We start from the raw sequence: 19,044 nt of genomic DNA, 5'->3' as shown, positions 1-19,044 counted from the left end.
CTATTCGAGGGAAGGTTGAATAACACTTGTTTGGGTAAAAAAGTGTTTATAAAGAATCCAAAGAATGCGATATAGCACGATGCATCACAATATCATGATTCAATTGGATTCAGATTCACAAGCGCTCAATTCCGATTCATTTAGGTATATTTAAGTTATAATGCCAATTTTGCTTACATACAGTATGAAAGAAATTTGATCAACTATACAGGGGATCTTGTACAGACAAACGTATTTAAAATATTTTATTTTATCATTAGTTATTCATAATTTGTCACATTTCAGCTTTTAAAGAAAATAGATAAATGTATTCCATCAAAAAATATGATTTGAAATTGCTATACACATATTTTGGGATCTCTTTGTTGTTTACATGGTTAATTTGTACCATTTACACTGATATGTTTATTTATCTCATGACGAGCATATATCTTTGTTAAGATATTCAAACAGGTTTGACAGATTCATGCGGATGGGTGATTCAAGCGAGTGCGCATGTTTGATTGACAGACATAAGGTTCCTATGAAGGTGCTCGCAGACTAACCGCTGCTCTCATGATACATCAGCTTTGCTCAGATATTCTTTGTTGTTCGTTGCATTCATTACATCCTTTTGGAGTTTATTTCCCTCTCTAACAGTGCTGTGTTTCAGCAATACAAAGAGCTACTGTAAATACTCTGGATAATGGACACCTCACAATTCATGAACATTTGATAGGCTATTGATGAATATATATATTTTTTAATTCATAACGCTGGGTGCAAAAGATAGCTCAACGGCTGAGTAGTACTGCTCTAATACATGGATTGGCAAACTATGGCACACGTGCCAGGTTTGGTAAAAATCAACCTTGCAAATAATTTTATTATGCGTGTCAAAATGCTGATACAGGCACACTGGTTATAAATGCAGACATATACTAGTGATTTAGGTCATTTTGCTTGGGTCCATTTCATTAGACTACTTAAAAGGAGCTGTAGAAGTAAATCTGCTTTACACTTTAGAAGTTTTGTTAGAAAATAAAAGAGAGAGAGAGAGAGAAGTTCCCAGACAAAAGACAGCTTGTTCATTTTGAAGAGGTTTCAGTAATGAATACTCTACTGGAAAGCTGAACGGTTGCCTAATTAAACAGAGTTTGGGGCCACAATGACAACAAGGAATTAAGGGGCCGGCCAATTGTGGCTGCTTCAAAAGAACTGCAATTTCAAGTTACTGAGATCTAAATCCACTTTGTGATGTTTTCTGACTGGCCACGTAACTCAGAACAGCACACCAAGATGTGCCCAAACTTGTGGCTTTGTTGAAAGACACTGACATTAAAGGGATTGGGACATGAGGAAAAAACATTTTCTTGATCTTTTGACAATTAAAAGTTCATTGTATTATAAAAAAATACTGTAAGTTTCAGGAATCAAAACCTCAATAATAATAATTAAAAAAAAAATTAGCATTTATTTAAACCAAGATGCAAAAATGTCTCATTTGGATTTTCCCTCCTTTGTAACATCACATATGAATACATCATCACATGACTTTTACATCATCGCACCCTTGGCTTACACACTGGTGCTCAGTCAGAAAGGTGAAGAGGAGAGAACAAGACAGATGGGCTTAAGGCCCATATACACTGGTGGCCAAAAGTTAGGAATAATGAATGGAATGAATAATTGAATGCTATTCAATTACTCACTCAAGGTTATTGAAGATGCACTATATTTATTTGTGGGCAGTTTATGTAGTAATTTAGTCAGCTCTCAAGTCAGCAAGCAACTCAGGCCAGTTCTGAGAGGAAGTTCACTGTTCTACTAACTGCCAAATCACAGCACAGGCTCCGACACAAGAAACAGCATCATTTCAGTTGAAGAGGGGAATCAGTCTTACCTCTGGAGCCATAAAGGCGATGGTCCCTAAGAGTTGACCCTGGAACTCTCCAGCCCCTGTGCCCTTAGAGGCCAATCGCGCCGCTGCCCCAAAATCAGCAATCCGCAGCCTCTGGCCTGTGCTGTCAATGAGTAGATTGGCACCTACACAGGTCAAAATGAGAAGGCAGACATTCTTAATTTCTGTTCCAAAACCTACTGAGCTGCCACACTGACAACTACAAAAGCTTGAAGATGTCTATATTGAAAGCGTGGAAGAGAACCTTATAAAATGACATGCAGCTATCATGGAACAATTCTCATGTTCAAAGGCTAGTCTTAATCAACAGTCAAAAGAGAGCAATAGTCTCTCACAGCAGTGGTAGCGCGCATGCGCATACCACCAGTGAATATGCCCACAGTCAATTGAAGTATACATTTAACAGCCTAGCATTCGATTTACACAGACACCAAGTGTTCACATCAAAAACAAAGTATACTTTGGACTTAACTGAAGCATAACCTCATAAGTGACTGATCTGAAATGATCTTCACTGGCAACAAGGCATGTTGCCAAGCTAATGACTTGATACTTCAAGCATAAAAGACAAATAATCTTTAATCAAATTTTTTTTAAATCATACTATTAGTGAAGTACTGTTTGTAAATCATAAAGTACATTTAAAATCAGCATTTCTCTTGACTTGTCCACCCATCATGGATGCTAGCCCATGGTTTAACCCCAAATCAATAATAAAATTAGCAAAAAGAAATGAAAGCCTTTAGGACCATTATGAAAAAAAGAAAGAGGTTTCTTTTGATTATAGAGTACAATAGTATATTTCCTTGACAGGTTTCATGAGAATTACCCATGTATCCAATAACGCCTTAGAATATGGCCAAAATAAGTCTTCTTAAAAGGCAGTATAATGTTGCAGTCTCCCTTCTGGGACAGCCTTTGTGCCAGGAGTGCCTATGATGCCTTCAAATTCTGCCTAGTTAGGTAGCTTACTATGTTTATGAACCAAGCTTAAAACACACAAAAGGAAAATTAACAACATCCTATCTTCCCCCACCTACGAGAGCACCAAGAAAAGTACACTAAGATGAAAATGGAAACCATTCCTCCCAGCACAAAACAAAAGTTGTTTCCTGTAGGCTTGGGTTTGCCTGTAGCTCACCTTTGATGTCCCGGTGGATGATCTGGTTCTCGTGGAGGTAGGCGACACCTCGCAGAAGCTGCTCAGTGTAGTTAATGACCACACCCTCTTTGAAGGCACCATACTTATTTAAAAGATGTGAAACAGAACCACCTGAAGACAAAGAATAGTGCCAGTTAGATCAGTTTTGCTGCAGTATCTAATGGCTAAAATGGTAATCTAAATCTCTTTAATCTAAAAACTCTGTATATATTTTCTTTCTCACTGAATAACGTCCACAGAGGCACAAATACGGTCAACAAAGTTAAGAAGCGCTTGCCTATTATTCTTATTATTCTTATTATTATTATTAAATTATAATTAAATAAAATCATGAACTGTACCAACAAACAAATTCCCTTATATGTTTTGGACTTTCCAACCATACATATGATATGAGAGACAGAGAAGATGGTTTAGGTAAGTGTGTTTGATTACTGCCTCAGTTCACATGGTGGAATTGCTGCATGCTCATTATACAACGTGATAAAAATTTTGCGCTTTGTGATGCTATGATGCAGTGGCTACATGTTGAAAAAAGTACCTTGTAACTGAAAAAACTATACTTTTGTGAAAAGAGCTGTAAAAATAGTACTGTCACGCTACTCTAAAATTAGTTAATAGTTAAGTTACTAGTGTCACTTTTAAGTAACTTTACTAAACACTACTTTTAGTTAGCTTGTCCCCAACACTACCGTGGGCTATCAGTAAGCAGGACTGCTTTACATTATTTACATGTGAGAACTAGGGATGCACAGATATGAAAATGTTTGACTTATTCCAATTTTAACCACAAATATAGGCCAATACCGATATTTTGCCACTTATCTTATAGGAATGATGCTTTAAAAATGTACAAAAGGAGTACAAAAGCTTTTTTACTGATCAAACAATAAAGAATTTCTATTGAACATGGATTGTTGAACTGTTGAACACATGACAGGCCAAAATTTTAAAAGAGATCCACAATGAAAGATACATCAAAGATAAAAAAACAAAACAACTAAATCTTATAAGATGATGAAAAATATATAAAGTTTTAGCAAAAGCAACAAAAAACCCTTTTAAATTTTTTATTATAGGGGTATAATGGATAATGCATTCAAGATCACTAGAGGGAGCCACTTGCTCACACAGCGCTAATTGAAACAGACTGAAGCACTGAATGCACAGTCTTATATGGGTTGGTAATCATGCAAGGGCATATTGCGATTTCAATCTTAATTCAATCAATCATGCAGCATTAATGGATACCATACCAATGTCTCAGAACTCTTTACTTTCAAGCAAAAATAGCTCTATAGTGATATATACAGTCACCATGATAAAAAATTACTCTGACAACGATTTAAGATATTCGTTATACCGCCCTACAAAACAGTATAACATACCTGCCATCCACTCGACAAAAAGGTTGTAATTGTTCTTCTCACAGGTTGCTCCAAGCATCCGGATGATGTTTGGGTGATTGAGGAGGCCCATCATTCGAATCTCCTCTCGCAGCGCCACCACCACCTCTTCCTGCTCTGAGGAGGTGTTCCTCACATATGTTACCTATAGGTAAAAACCACCAATAATTATGTCTGCATAAAATATTTTCTGCATTACCGGTCAAATCCAGAATATCAAAGCAAAAACTAAAGCAACGCAAAATAAAGTCTGTTGAAGCTGTAAAATGAGCAATTTTAACGGCACAACATGCTCAATTTATTGGACACATTCAAGCAAAATAATATAGCTGCAAGCAGCGATGGCGGGCCCAAGCCGGTGGCACTGCCACCCCCGTGCCTTTAGGGTCGCTGGTGGCACCGCCACCCCCGTGCCTTTAGGGTCGCTGTGCACGATGGGCAATAACGTAACCTCGCTTTGACCGTCGAGAAGACGTGTGCTGTAGAGCTCGCATCAGCGTGGGCTCTGCAAAAGTGCGCATGGAGGGCATATATCGACCACAAAGTATGCGTGAGCACCCTTCTGATACCTACAATGAAAAATGAGACACCCTACGGTCTCATGGAGTTAATGGACACACGAAATAAGTACACAAGACTGAAAATTCATATGAAGTGTGCCATTTGGGACAGGGCCTATGAACGTGAACAATAGTCACATCTATGAGGTAATTCAAATGTAGAATAATTTTTTATGTCATAGGATGTCATAGGTCAATATCTTTTGCAGCACTTAAATGTGTAAATCCAGAAGGCCAGTATTTATCCGGAGGTCTCTGTACAGGTTTATTAATGTAATTATAATTTACGCACTGCTGAAGTTTAATTGAGATCAGTTAATGTACGCAGAAGTTATAACACACTTCCTTGCTTTTATGCTCCCTTTATGTGCTTTTTGGAGCTTCAAAGTTCATTTGCAATGTGTTCCACATTCAACCCAAAATATCTGACTTTCCGTTGGTCTGTTTGCTCACATGAGACATAAGAGGGTGATTTCAAAGCATTTTGAAAGTGACACACTTCCTTCTGCCCGTTGGTGGCGCTATAACTTTGACTCACAATAGTCACATCCATGCGACCGGCCTCTTCCCGCGAACACACTGCTGAAGTTTCATCGAAATCAGTTAATGTATGCAGAAGTTATAACACACTTCCTTGCTTTTATGCTCCCTTTATGTGCTTTTTGGAGCTTCAAAGTTCATTTGCAATGTGTTCCACATTCAAACCAAAATATCTGTCTTTCTGTTGGTGTGTTTGTTCACTTGAGACATAAGAGGGTGATTTCAAAGCATTTTGAAAGTGACACACTTCCTTCTGCCAGTTGGTGGCACTATAACTTTGACTCACAATAGTCACATCCATGCGATCGGCCTATTACAGCGAACACACCGCTGAAGTTTCATCGAGATCAATTAATGTATGTAGAAGTTATAACACATTTCCTGTTTCTCTTTTCGTGCCATCATTTCGTTTCCTTGCCACGGCCAAACCGTTCGAGATATCAAAAATCCGGCAATTTTTCATCCTCAACGTCTTGACTTCATGCTGACTGAGTTTCGTGGCGATTGGTGGAATTCTCTAGGAGTATTTCAAATTCCATTGCATGCGTTTTCCAAAAAACCCTAAATAGACGATTTCCTGTTGGGCTGAGGTAAAAAGTAAAAGTATGAAGGATATATGAAACGATGAGATCTATATGTGTATTGAGTTTCATATTATTACATGCAAGCCTGTTTGAGTTATTGACCCAGTTTTCGGACCCTGTTCCAGGGGGCGCTGTCGAGCCCCCCTGCGACGCCCGGGTACCAGCTTCAGCCCGGCCCAAATGGCCGCGGGTTCTGACCCGTGTGCAAAGATTCAAGAGTTTTCGAGCACGTTAAGAGCCCCAAAAGTGCCCGAATAGTCGAATAAAAAATAATAATAATATTAATCCTAACGAAAACAATAGGGCCTTTGCCTTTTCAAGGCTTGGGCCCTAATAATGTGCTATATTGTGAATATAGCCTCCTTCCCTGATTTCTTCTACTTGTGTATTTTTCATAAAAAATGGTTTTAGATCTTCAACCGAGATATAGCATTAAACAAAGGCAACCTGAGTAAACAGAAAATACAGTTTTTAAATATATATACACACACTGGTGGCCAAAGGTTTGGAATAATGTACAGATTTTGTTCTTATAGAAATAAATTGGAACTTTTATTCACCAAAGTGGCATTCATCAGATCACAATGTATAGTCAGGACATTAATAACATGAAAAATTACAATTACAATTTGAAATTGTATTTCAGAACTTCTTAAACTACTTCTAAGAACTCTAATCAAAAAATCCTCCATGTGCAGCAATGACAGCTTTGCAGATCCTTGTTATTCTAGCGGCCAGTTTGTCCAGATACTCCGGTAACATTTCACCCCACACTTCCTGTAGCACTTGTCATAGATGTGTCTCTTGTCGGGCTCTTCTCACGCACCTTACAGTCTATCTGATCCCACAAAAGCTCAATGGGTTTAAGATCCATAACACTCTTTTCCAGTTATCTGTTGTCCAATGTCTGTGTTTCTTTGCCCACACCAACTTTTTCATTTTGTTTTTCCGTTTCAAAAGAGGCTTTTTCTTTGCAATTCTTCTCATAAGGCCTGCACCCCTGATCTTCTCTTTACTGTTGTACATGAAACTGGTGTTGAGCGGGTAGAATTCAATGAAGCTGTCAGCTGAAGACATGTGAGGCATCTATTTCTCAAACTAGAGACTCTGATGTACTTTTCTCTTGTTTAGTTGTACATCTGGTCTTCCACATCTCTTTCTGTCCTTTTTAGAGTCAGTTGTCCTTTGTCTTTGAAGACTACAGTATACACCTTTGTGTGAAATCTGCATTTTTTTGGCCATTTCAAGCATTGTAGAGCCTTCATTTATCAAAACAATGATTGACTTATGTGTTTTTAGAGAAAGCTGGTTCTTTTTTTGTTGTTGCCATTTTTGAGCTAATATTGACCTTAAGACTATTGCATACTGTGGCAACTCAAAAACAAACACAATGTTAAAACTTAATTTAACAAACCAAATAGCTTTCAACCGTGTTTGATATTATGACAATTGATTCTCTAGTACCAAATGATCAATTTAGCATGATTACTCAAGGATAAGGTGTTGGCATGATGGCTGCTGGAAATGTGGTCTGTCTAGATTTGATCAAAAATGACTTCAAATATTGATGGTGCGATTTTTTTACATGAGTAATGTCCTGACTATACTTTGTGATCAGTTGAATGCCACTTTGGTAAATTAATGTACCAATTTCCTTCAGAAACAGCTAAATCTGTACATTATTACAAACTTGAAACAAAAAAAGTTAGCACTCATGTGAAAAATGAACTGCCGTCTTAAACTTTATAGCAGGTTGTACCACCTTTAGCAACAACAACTGCAACCAAATGCTTCAGATAACTAGAGATCAGTCTTTCACAATGCTGTGGTGGAATTTTGGCTCACTCTTCTTTGCAGAACTGCTTTAGTTCAGCCACAGTGGAGGGTTTTTGAGCATGAACTGCCAGTTTAAGGTCCTGCCAAAGCATCTCAATCATGGTCAAGTAAGGACTTTGACTAGGCCACTCCAAAACTATAATTTTGCTTCTTTTGAGCCATTCAGGTGTGGATGGACTTTTATGCTATGGGTCATTGTCTTGCTGCATAATCCAGTTGTGCTTGAGCTTCAACACATGGACCGATGACCGGACACTCTCCTTTAGGATTATTTGGTAGAGGGCAGAATTCATGTTTCCCTCAATTATTGCAAATCAACCCTGAGGCAGCAAAGCATCCGCCCACCATCACACTACCACCACCATGCTTGCCCATAGGCATGATGTTCTTCTTGTGAAATTGTGTTTGATTTACGCCAGATGTAATTGGACCCCTGTCTTCCAATCAGTTCCACTTTTGACTCATCAGTCCACCGAAAGTCCTGCCAAAAGGTTTAAGGATCATCAAGGTATGTTTTGGCAAAATTCTGACGAGCCTTAAAATGTTCTTTTGGGCTAACAGTGGTTTTCTCCTCGCCACTCTTCCATGGATGGCATTTTTGGCCAGTGTCTTTCTGATAGTGGAGTCATGAACATTGACCTTTATTGATGCGAGACAGGCCTGCAGATCCTAGGATGTTGTCCTTGGCTTTATTGTGACTTCCTGGATGAGTCATCGCTGTGCTCTTGGAGAAATTTTGGAAGGTTGGCCACTTGAAGGTTCACTGCTGTTCCAAGTTTTCTCCATTTGGAGATAATGGCTCTCTCTGTGGTTTTTTGGAGTCTCAGAGCCTTCCGTCTTCAAAAGCTTTGAAACCCTTCCCAGACTGATGTATTTCAATCACCTTTTCCCTCATAATTTCTGGAATTTTTATTCGACCGTGGCATAATGTGCAACGGGGTGAGACATTTTAGCCAAATTCATGCTGCTGTAAAAATTTATATTTAGGTGTAGATTTGATTGAACAGGGCTGGCAGTAATCAGGCCTGTGTGTCTAGTCCAGCTGAACCCCATTATGAATGCAGTTTCATAGATTTGGTGATTTAGTAACTAAGGGGGCAAATACTTTTTCATACAGGCCCAGTTGGTATTGGATAACTTCATGCTTAACATTATCATTTAAAAACTGTATTTTGCATTTACTCAGATAGCTTTTGTTTTAATTTTAAAAAGAGATATAAAAAAACAGAAGAAATAAGAATGGGGACAAGTACTTTCACAGCACTGTATTTATATAGTTATTGTCAAAATATAATTTTTTTTCTTCAAATTATTATATTTTTTTTAGCACATTTGTTAAGTGCCATGGTCTTGATCTGACTTACCAAGATTATGTTGATGTATGATATACAAACAGAAATGCAAAGAAAACTTTCACTAACAAAGTGTTCAGGCGGTGTCACAGATTTTCTCACCTGTTTGACAGCCATTAGTGTGCCAGTGCCCACATCTTGAGCCTGGTAACATGAGGAGAAGGCACCCAGGCCGATCTGTTGACCCTTGAGCCAGTCCATGCCCTCTCTATATGGCTGCTTTGCTTTGGTATGACCAGGCAGAGTCTCTGTTGTCTGACCATGAAAAGCAAAATAGAGGGGGAAATTTAAAAAAAAAACAACAAACAATGAAGCCAAACATTTAAAAAAATCATCATTTGCACCTAGTGGTCATACATGTCTAAATGATAACCCTCTTCCTGCAAATAGTCTAACCCTCTTCCTGCAAAAACCTGCATGAAGTTTGGAGTAAAACTCTAATCCTAACTCTATCCATAACACTAACTTTGAAGCTGAACTTTCACTGAATAAGGCTTACAATCTAGACATCAACATTGTTGTAGGAAATGTCTTCCTACAAATGATCCACCCTCATTTTTAAACCAATCTGCACTGTTTGAGCAAAGCTGACTAGAATATTAGTTTACAGAAGGGGAAACTTTGCACTTACATCCACCTGAATAATAATCACGTCCTCTCCTTTCTCCACCTGTAACTGCGGGATGATGGGCAGGGCATCTTGTGACTCTGACATGGCCATGATCACTGCCAGGGCCTCTTCCTCCTCAGCTTCCATCTTCTCCTTGCACTTCTGGTTCTGGGTCACATCCTCACTGTACGTGTCATCATTTGTATTTGCCTGCTCCGGTGACAGCACTGCCACTTCAGACTGGAAGGTGACAGTGTTGTCCACCGCAGGTATGGAGGTTTCTATCAGGTCCTCCATGCTAGAGTTGAGCTCGGCCAAAGCTTCGAGATCACAGAACTTCTCCTCCACCGGAGTGAAGACTGTGTCCTCGCTGGGGGTAAAAGTACACATTCCACCGCAAGCCACATTGTCTCCAGACCTGACATCCTGAAGGTCCAGTTTCATGTTGCTCTTCGTCCCTGAGCTTAAAGCTTTAGCTCCATCAGATGAGGCAGCAGGAGAAGGTCGTGTAGGTCTGGGCCAATGGATATGACTCGAGGGCAGACGAAGAGCTCGAGTCAACAAAGAGGAGCTTGGCAGCTTCTCTGGGTCCTTACTGATACAAACCCCTCCGCTAACTGCCTTCTGCAGCGACAACTTGCGCTGGGTTCCTGGTGAAGACTGGGCCAGTTTGCTGGGCATGGAACTATGTGGCAGGGCTTTGGGGTTGTCTGGAGGGAAGGCTAAGGCATTGGCCAATGAGGGAAGGGTCGGGGGATGACTGGACGAGGGAGAGTTCAAACATTGACTAGAAGGTCTGTTTCGGGCTTGAATGGGGGGCTTTGGAAATTCAGCAGGGCTTGTGACAACGTTTGAGAGTCGCTCTGTTATATCATCTACAGTATTGGAACTAACTTGACCTGGACGAGCCATCTTGGCAGTGGGCTGCTGTAGGCCATGGGTGGGGGAATTTCTTTCAGTGGTGCAGGGAGAGTTATTTGGGGCTGAGGGTTCTTGGAAGGCATCTGAGTGTGAGCTGTGCTCAGCCTGGAGGTCTTCTAGGCCCAGATGGATGGCTTCCAGGATGTCCATCTCCTCAGCAATGGCAAGGAGACGGCGATGCATACGGGCGTAGTGAGTGGAGCTTGTGATGTTGAGCATGTCCAGTAGCTTAACAAAGACATGAGGCACACGAGCCACCATACGGGCAGCACTCAAGAAGACACGACGAGAAAGCTTACCCACCATTGTGTGAGAGTTATCGATGGACTGCAGTGCAAAACTTAAAAGAGGCAGCAACTTCTGGTACCTGAAATGTTAAATAAATGGATTGAATCTCTAGAACAATACTCATAGAATTTCAACAGTACATCAGAAAAGTAAAACTGCAACATTTCTTATTCACAACCATTATGACTAGATACTAGATAGGACTGAAACATACTCCATGTTAGCATTTGAGTGCAGATTCTTCTAGCTACACAAGCTCGAAACATATCAGGCTGCAATTTATAATACTGTATTTGGTGTACATCGAGACAGTTTTGTTCGCATTTGCGTTTAAGAATTAATATATGTAACGATAAATTTGAATGACAAATAACAGTTGCCGTGGACACATTGTCAAGGTCCCACGCGGATCACTCAGTTTTTACGCAAAACAGCTAAAGTGCAGAAACTGCTGCAATCACTAAAAACACAAGATATTAATATTTGCCCTCAAGGTCTGCGAGCATCTTGTTTCTCAATTTGAGGATGATCTTATACAGTGGTGCTTTTGACTCCAAAATACTGGATTCAGCATGTTTCTGGGATTGAGGGGAAACAGTACAGTGGGATGCATTCCTCTAATTATCTACAGATTGGTGTTTGATGGATATGGGTTTTTCAGTGGTCTATTCTTAACATTTTACAATCAAAATATACAGTTTTTTATTACTTAGAACAAAATTTATATTCTGTGGTAGTAGAAAGGGTGTTGCAGCAACATAATTGATCTTGTGATGAATATTTATAGTAATACAAATATATATCAAATCGTTAAAAATATGAAATAAAATAAAAAGCCATTTCGACCACATTCTTCTGTGTGCCAATACATTTTAACTAGTGCCAATAAATTTTTCTGTTTTCTAGCATTAGCGCTAACACCTCAAAAAGCGTACAGCCCTGCTCCAACTAGAGTTTGAACGATACATCAGAAATCTCAAACTGCAACACATCTTATTCACAACAATTATGTCGAGAATTAGGCCAAAACAACCCTAATCCTTACCCTAAATGTGTTCAGAAATGTGTTGGACCACAATTAATTGTGCAATGCATGCAATACACCGTATTCTCAGCACGGTGGCTGCCACAAGGGCTGCAATAGTGGGCATTAGCCTAAAAGTTTCTTCAAAGGCCAGTTTTCTCTTTCAGGACAACTACTGTCATTTCAAAAGATTGAACTTTTTAAATCCTGCTATTTTATAAAGCATGAAAAGAATGTCAGTAATATTAGGATGAATTTCTGTACCTCTCCACAATGTTTTGGGCCTGGCTGCATTCTCCAGCTGACACTATATGAGGGTAGAATTCAGCAGGAAATTCCAGTAAGAGTCTGTCGATCAGACACAGTCGACCCAGCAGTTCCTGCCAGTTATTAGCCTCCGTTTTAGAGCCCAAAATACAGTTCAGCACATAATCAACTCCACCAATACCAAGAGAGCCTAAGAGAAACACATTTAGATGCTTTTCAACAGAATGATAACTTTATAGAAAGAAAATAGGAGTATGGAAGGCCCCCCTTAAAAGAAGAGTTCACCCAAAAATAAGAACACCCATTCGCAGAATGTTCACGATGCTTTTTTCTATACTATGAAACTATATTGTGACTAGAGGCTTTCAAGGCAAAAAAAAAAAAAAAAAAAGCACCATAATAGTAGTCTATAAGATGTTGAAATCCTAGGCTTAAGTCCTCTGAAGCCATTGTATGAGAGACTGAATTTAAGCCATCATTCACAGAAATTTTAAAACTTTAAAAACAGATGGTTTGTTATAATCTCTGATTTTATTAGTCATTTAAGTGTAGGAGATTCCCTTGTCTCTGGAAACGTATTGCATTGTGTCTGGTTAGTGGACTTCATTTATAGGCTGCACCATAATAATTGTCCTAATGACGGCCGTGTAGAGTAGACTTTGTGAGATCAGTACAAGTGTTGAGCTAAATGGCAAAACAAAGGAAAATTCAAGGGAACATATCTACAGCAATATTTATATGGATTTCTCTACAGCTTTGGGTCTTTAGGGCACGGATGTGTTTTCTGTTGCAGCCTAAATGGATGTTGATGAGATTTGTACCTGCTTTGAGGATTTCTCTCCCCACAGTGAGTTCACCCATCTGACCCTTACACAGCTCCAGTAGAGTGGATACAGACAGCTGACTGGTTCGACTATGAGCAAAATACAAAAAATAAATACAAATGGTAAACCTTACCCAAAAAGAGAATTTAAAGTCAACATGAAACAAGCATTTCTCAATGTTTTTCTGTATTGCAATATACACTCGCGGAGCACTTTATTAGGAACTCTATGGTCCTAATAAAGTGCCTGACATGATCTTCTGCTGTTGTAGCCCATCAGTCTCAAGGTTTAACGTGTTGTGGATTCTGAGATGCTATTCTGCTCACTACAAATGCACAGAGCATTTCTGTCTGCTCGAACCATTCTGGCCATTCTCTGTTGACCTCTCTCATCAACAAGGTTGATGTGAACATTCACTTAAGCTGCTGACCCGTATCTGTATGATTTTATGCATTGCACTGCTGCCACACGATTGGCTGATTAGAAAAGCACATGAATAAGGTGACCAGGTGTTCCTAATAAAGTGCTCATTGAGTGTATATGTTATACAGATGTAGAGTGTACACACGCTGCTAAATCTTTTTAAAAGGCAAACATTAGTATGTAGAGCTAACTGTACTCTTAACATTAAATATAGCACTAATAATAATAATTATCATCATCAATATTATATTTTAAACAGTGGGTTGGGTATCACAGACTCTTTAACAAGTGGACCAAAAGAGATCTGAACCCACTTTCAAGGCCAGTTGTGAGCGCAAACAGAACTGGGTCCTTTTCACCTTGTTCCATTTTTTGGTCCACTTAAAAGTTTTTAAATTTATATTTTTTTTTTAATAGGACTTAAAGTTCATAGAATGAAAAACACCCTTATTCATCTGTGATTGTTACAGTGCCTGACCACTAGGTGGCAGTAGATTGTTAACTGCAGGCCAGGCCTGTGGAAGAGGGTTGCACCTGTTAGCGTCTGCACACTTGACCAGTATGGTCTCCACCACGGGCCGCAGCAGCTGCTGTAATCGACTGCGCTCTGAGAGGGAGTGACAAGGGGTGTATACAAGCATCGCTCGCAGGGTTTTCTGAAATACAGCACAAACATAAGACCCACAAACAAACACAAAACAACAGACATTCAGAATTGTGGCTTGTGTTTAAAGGTTTGCAGTGAAATAAAATGAGGCAGAATTTAATGATTCTGATTTCCATCTCGATTCACTTCTAATGGTTTGATTGAAGATTTAGTCACTTTGACCAATATAGAATAGGAAGCCACTGGTCTTCAATGAAAACGAAACACTTTTCACCATGCATGTTATTGTGTGTGTACAGGACAGAGTTCACTCTGACAACGAATCCCAGAGTGACTGATTGCACACACAACCCTCCTGAATGAACAACACACGCACAAATATACACACTTTACCACAAAGTCAAAACACTGTAAATCTGGCTCAAATAATTCTCCTTCACTACACTGCAGTAATATTTTTAGTACCCAGCAACTGCTCTTTCTTGGTCTGTGAATGAAGAATACTGCAAAATTCAACTGTGCTGGAAAACCCCAAAAGGACAAAAGCTTGTTGTTTTCAAAAAGGCGTCTCACAGGAGCTCATGGCCCGAGGCAAGGACAACGTCCCAGAAGTCCATGCTGCAAGAGCTATTGTTTTTGAAAAGGAGGAGAAAGAGTAAGAAAAAAAAAAGAAAACTTTTCTTTCCAGCTTCAGTCTGCAGATCCCTGCTGCTTCCAGACTTCCTGCTCTGAAGTGAACTGTATAACTAGCCACCGTGGTTTGTTGTCCTTTCGAACTTTGGCAAGGCTCCGATAACCTCAGGCGGAAATAAAAACTAAAAGTTGACGCTGTATTCATTGTATACTTCGATCTGGCCAAAAATCACCAACAAGGGTCCAAAATAAGTTTTCTGGCACACATGGTAAATGAACTGAAAATGTAACAGCCATAATGGTGTCTTACTGGTCATTGCACTGTATTTTGCATTATTTGAATTGAAAGTTTTGGGCTTCTTGGCATGAAGCCACTGTGGCTCTTTTGCTTCATGTAAAAAATGACTTGGGCTTTAGAGCGCATGGACAAAACGCAACGATGGACTTAATGTTTGGTAGGAAAACTAGGCTTCTGTTCCGCCATTTCAGAATTGAGATGTTATGTGATGATATTGATTATATTCTCTGAGTGAATTATTACGCTTGGTTGTTGAGGCAAAGTCACATGACTTATTTTAATGCACATCTAGTATATTCCTATAGAATTTCTGTAGGAACATATTGGGTAGATGTGTTTCTATCACAGTTTATGCACATGTCTTCTTATTGAATATAAATGTATCCACCTAAAACGAGCATCTTATGCACATTTTTGCACATTCTTTTGCATTAATATGCAATATTCAAAAATGTTAGTAAAAAAGTGGATGGAAACCCTGCTAATAAAAAGGTGAGGGGATACTTTTGTAATAAAATGGGATCAAAAATTTGAATTCTCCCAAGTATTAATCCCACCTTGCTTGCCCACACAAGCTCCATGCAATGCCTCAAGGGACATTCACAGCCCGCCAGACTATTTTTCATATATATTTGCTCTTATGACAGTGGAATTGTATTACGTTTGTGCAGGTTGTGTCATTTGCAGCATCATATACTCACTTTAAGGCATAAACTATTTATTAGTTGCAAAACATCAAGCAGCAGCAAAAGACTCAAGAACATGAACCTCAGCTGAATAAATCAGGAGGTTTCAAACTGGTGTCTGGGAACCTCTGCAAAGGGGGTGCTAGTTTTGAATTCGACATTGTTTTATTCTGCTTGCAAAAGACTGGTTGGAAATCATTGAACACAATTATCACAAAAAAGCACTATACACAAGAATTAGAGATGGACTGAAAATGTTTACTGTTTTATAATGCTGTAAAACATGCTGTCAACCTTATACAAAGTAAATAGAAAAGCCAATTAGTTAATTTTGCAAACAACACTTTGTCTTTATAATATATGTATTAATTGTATGCAGTATAATGCATCTTTATACATGGAAATATGTATATAGCTGCCTTTAATATTTTAGGAATATTTATTTAAGATATTAAATAATAAAAGGTGGAATTTATTATTTATACTTTTAAAGCTAAATGAAAGAGCAAAGGGCACCGATCCATTATTCTACCTGAATAAAGTGAGCTATTTATGGTTAATACTCTGGCTTCAGTGTAACCTGTTCTGATGATAAAGTCTATCAGGATGCGTTGTTGCAATATTGTGCAACCTCCTGCTGCAGCACTGAAACCTCGCTGCTCAATATGATCGTGACAGGAGCAGTTACACGCTGTGTACACATGTGACTGAAGTGTGCACATGATAACTGCAGCGGTCAGGCATGTGAGATGGCAGTTAAGGGAGTTCCCAAGAACATCACCAATATGTGATCACAATGCTTGAAAACAAATAATATTTAAAGAGCACATAACGACTTAATTTTAGAATTATAAAGTGCTTAAGTAACCTAAACAATATACATACATGGTAATTAAATTGTGGTGCTCAAAACCTTTATAAAAACAGAACCATTAACCATTACAGTACTGGGGTTGGAAAATGCAAACCAGTTCTTATTTTAGAATGTTTTATCTGTTTACACAAATACTGAACTACTTTCTCTTTAGGATTAAAAATAATTGTTTTTAATGATGTACATATCGGTTAACATCAAACACATTTTTTATACGGTTTCATGCCCCTTAAGTGCCCCTAAAGTGAAATCAGAACCACTAAATTCCTTATGATTCCCATCCATAGACATTACTGATGTGCCTTTAGCTACTGCTGTCCCCTAGTCCTGAGTCTCCAGATGCTGTAACAGTGGTAAGTGTGCTCTTAATACAGGGGTGTAGAGTCTCACCAGTGCAGCGACATAGACTTTGTAGACAGGGTCTGCACAGACCATGGACAAGACGCTACAGCAGGATTCCACCACCACGTCACCAGACACCTCCCCTGCGACTGTACCCAGCCCTGCCCCAGCACCCGCTCCGGCCAAAGAGTGCTCGCCATTGGCCAGCAGGAGAGCACCGCTCACGTCATGCGACAGCCGTCGTAGAGCCATTTCTCTGATGTTCCAGTTACGGGAAAAGAGACAGCCCACCAGCTCCAAACCAAACACCTGAGGGAACAACACATGAAATGTGAAGAGAGAGTAAGCTTGTCAACTCAAGCAATGATTGAATAAATGATACTGGAACAGCTTTGATTTTATTTCATTATATTTGCACCAATAAAGGAAGTTTAGTCAGTCCTTATAGCTGATGATCTGTGTTAATGCCGTTTAAGAAAAAATAAATAATAATAATAGCTCAAATTAAATAGATTTATTTTTTTTTAATCTCACAAAAACATATGTTTATTATTATTATTTTGCATTAAGATAATTAAGCTTTTCTTGGCATTAAGATTTTTTTTGCATAGTGACATGAAAATGAAGCACATCTTCTAGCAACCCTCAGGAGTCTATTGTAATACAATAATAACTAGATAGGTACATTTCCTGAAGAAAATGTGAGTGGTGCTTGCCGTGGCAAAACTCGTCAAACAGCATGTTATAACTTGAAAAGAACAAAAATCACGGTCATAAATAAATCAACCCAGAAGTCTGTACGATTTTCTGGTGCAGAAATATGTGATTTGTTACTCGGTTGCTAGGGTAAGCCCATGTGGTTGCTATGCAGTTACCAAGGTAATACAATACATGGCTCCTTTCCATCCCAGTCCAGAAAGTAGAGAATAAGTCAACCCGGAAGTCTCTACGTTTTTCTGATGCAGAGATATGTGATTTGTTACTCGGTTGCTAGGGTAACCCCATCTGGTTGCTAGGCAGTTACCATAGTGATACTTATCAAGTGTCCTTGCCATCCTGATTGAAATAAATCAACCCAGAAGTCTCTCTGATTTTCTGGTGCAGAGATATAGTTACTAGCTAAACGGTTGCTAGGGTACTCTGTTTAGTTGCTAGGGAGTGGCTTGGCAGCTGCCAATCATGAATCTCCAAAGGCTGCTTGTCAGTATGAATGATATAAACCAACTCCCATGCCTCTGTGACATTCAGAATGGAAGATATCCCTCTATGGATTTTGGTTGTTAAGGTGCTCGACAATGGTTGCTAGGGAGGGGCTAGGAAGTGTTGAGGTGATGCATGATTGGCTGTTTGCTGTCCCGAGTCAAACGAGACCACCCTTGTGTTTCTATGACACTTCTATCCGGAGATATCCCTTTGATCTCTTTCATTAGAAGTCTATGGGACTTGTTGCTAAGGTGCTCTAAATGGTTGCTAGGGCGTGGCTTGATAGCTTCACAATGATCCTGAGAGACTGATTGGTCGTCTGAGTAAAATGAGCCCGACCCCTTGTCTCTATGACACTGTGATCCAGAGCTATGTTCAATACAAATCCCTATGCCATTTCATTTCATGGGCCGTCCTACACCATTAGTAAGTCAATTGGGGCAACTTTGGGCAGCTCCTGCCCCCAGGGGTGCAACTTTTACCCCATATTGAGGTATGCTCTTACAGAGCCTGCCAGCCTCTTCAAATGTGGCAAATCACACGTTTCTGCGAAATCCTCGCTCGGAGCTGTGACGCGTCAAAGTTTGTCTCAATGTTAAGTCTATGGGATTTTTCGGCCGCTTTTTTGCCCCTGGGGCAAATACCGTACCCCCGATCGCTTATAAAAGTCATAGCACACGTGTCCTCAATAGGCCGTTCGATTT

General features: G+C 39.4%; 1 protein-coding gene across 1 annotated transcript in view; it reads right to left on the bottom strand.

Annotated features, from left to right (window-relative positions):
* LOC127636985 (mitogen-activated protein kinase kinase kinase 1-like) overlaps positions 1–19,044 on the bottom strand; it is a 110,718-nt gene that overhangs the window by 9,057 nt on the left and 82,617 nt on the right. Inside the window, exons 10-18 of the mRNA XM_052117804.1 lie at positions 17,186–17,446; positions 14,232–14,353; positions 13,272–13,363; positions 12,448–12,640; positions 9,972–11,238; positions 9,443–9,595; positions 4,451–4,613; positions 3,042–3,173; positions 1,883–2,025 (exon numbers count right to left, since the gene is read on the bottom strand). Coding sequence (XP_051973764.1) covers positions 1,883–2,025; positions 3,042–3,173; positions 4,451–4,613; positions 9,443–9,595; positions 9,972–11,238; positions 12,448–12,640; positions 13,272–13,363; positions 14,232–14,353; positions 17,186–17,446 — 2,526 coding nt within the window. The remainder of the gene's footprint in view (positions 1–1,882; positions 2,026–3,041; positions 3,174–4,450; positions 4,614–9,442; positions 9,596–9,971; positions 11,239–12,447; positions 12,641–13,271; positions 13,364–14,231; positions 14,354–17,185; positions 17,447–19,044) is intronic.

The sequence above is a fragment of the Xyrauchen texanus genome, chromosome 44, assembly GCF_025860055.1.
Source record: "Xyrauchen texanus isolate HMW12.3.18 chromosome 44, RBS_HiC_50CHRs, whole genome shotgun sequence".
In the NCBI taxonomy this organism is placed as follows: domain Eukaryota; kingdom Metazoa; phylum Chordata; class Actinopteri; order Cypriniformes; family Catostomidae; genus Xyrauchen; species Xyrauchen texanus.
Note: the sequence above shows the minus strand (reverse complement) of the source record. Positions and strands in the feature narration are given on the sequence as shown.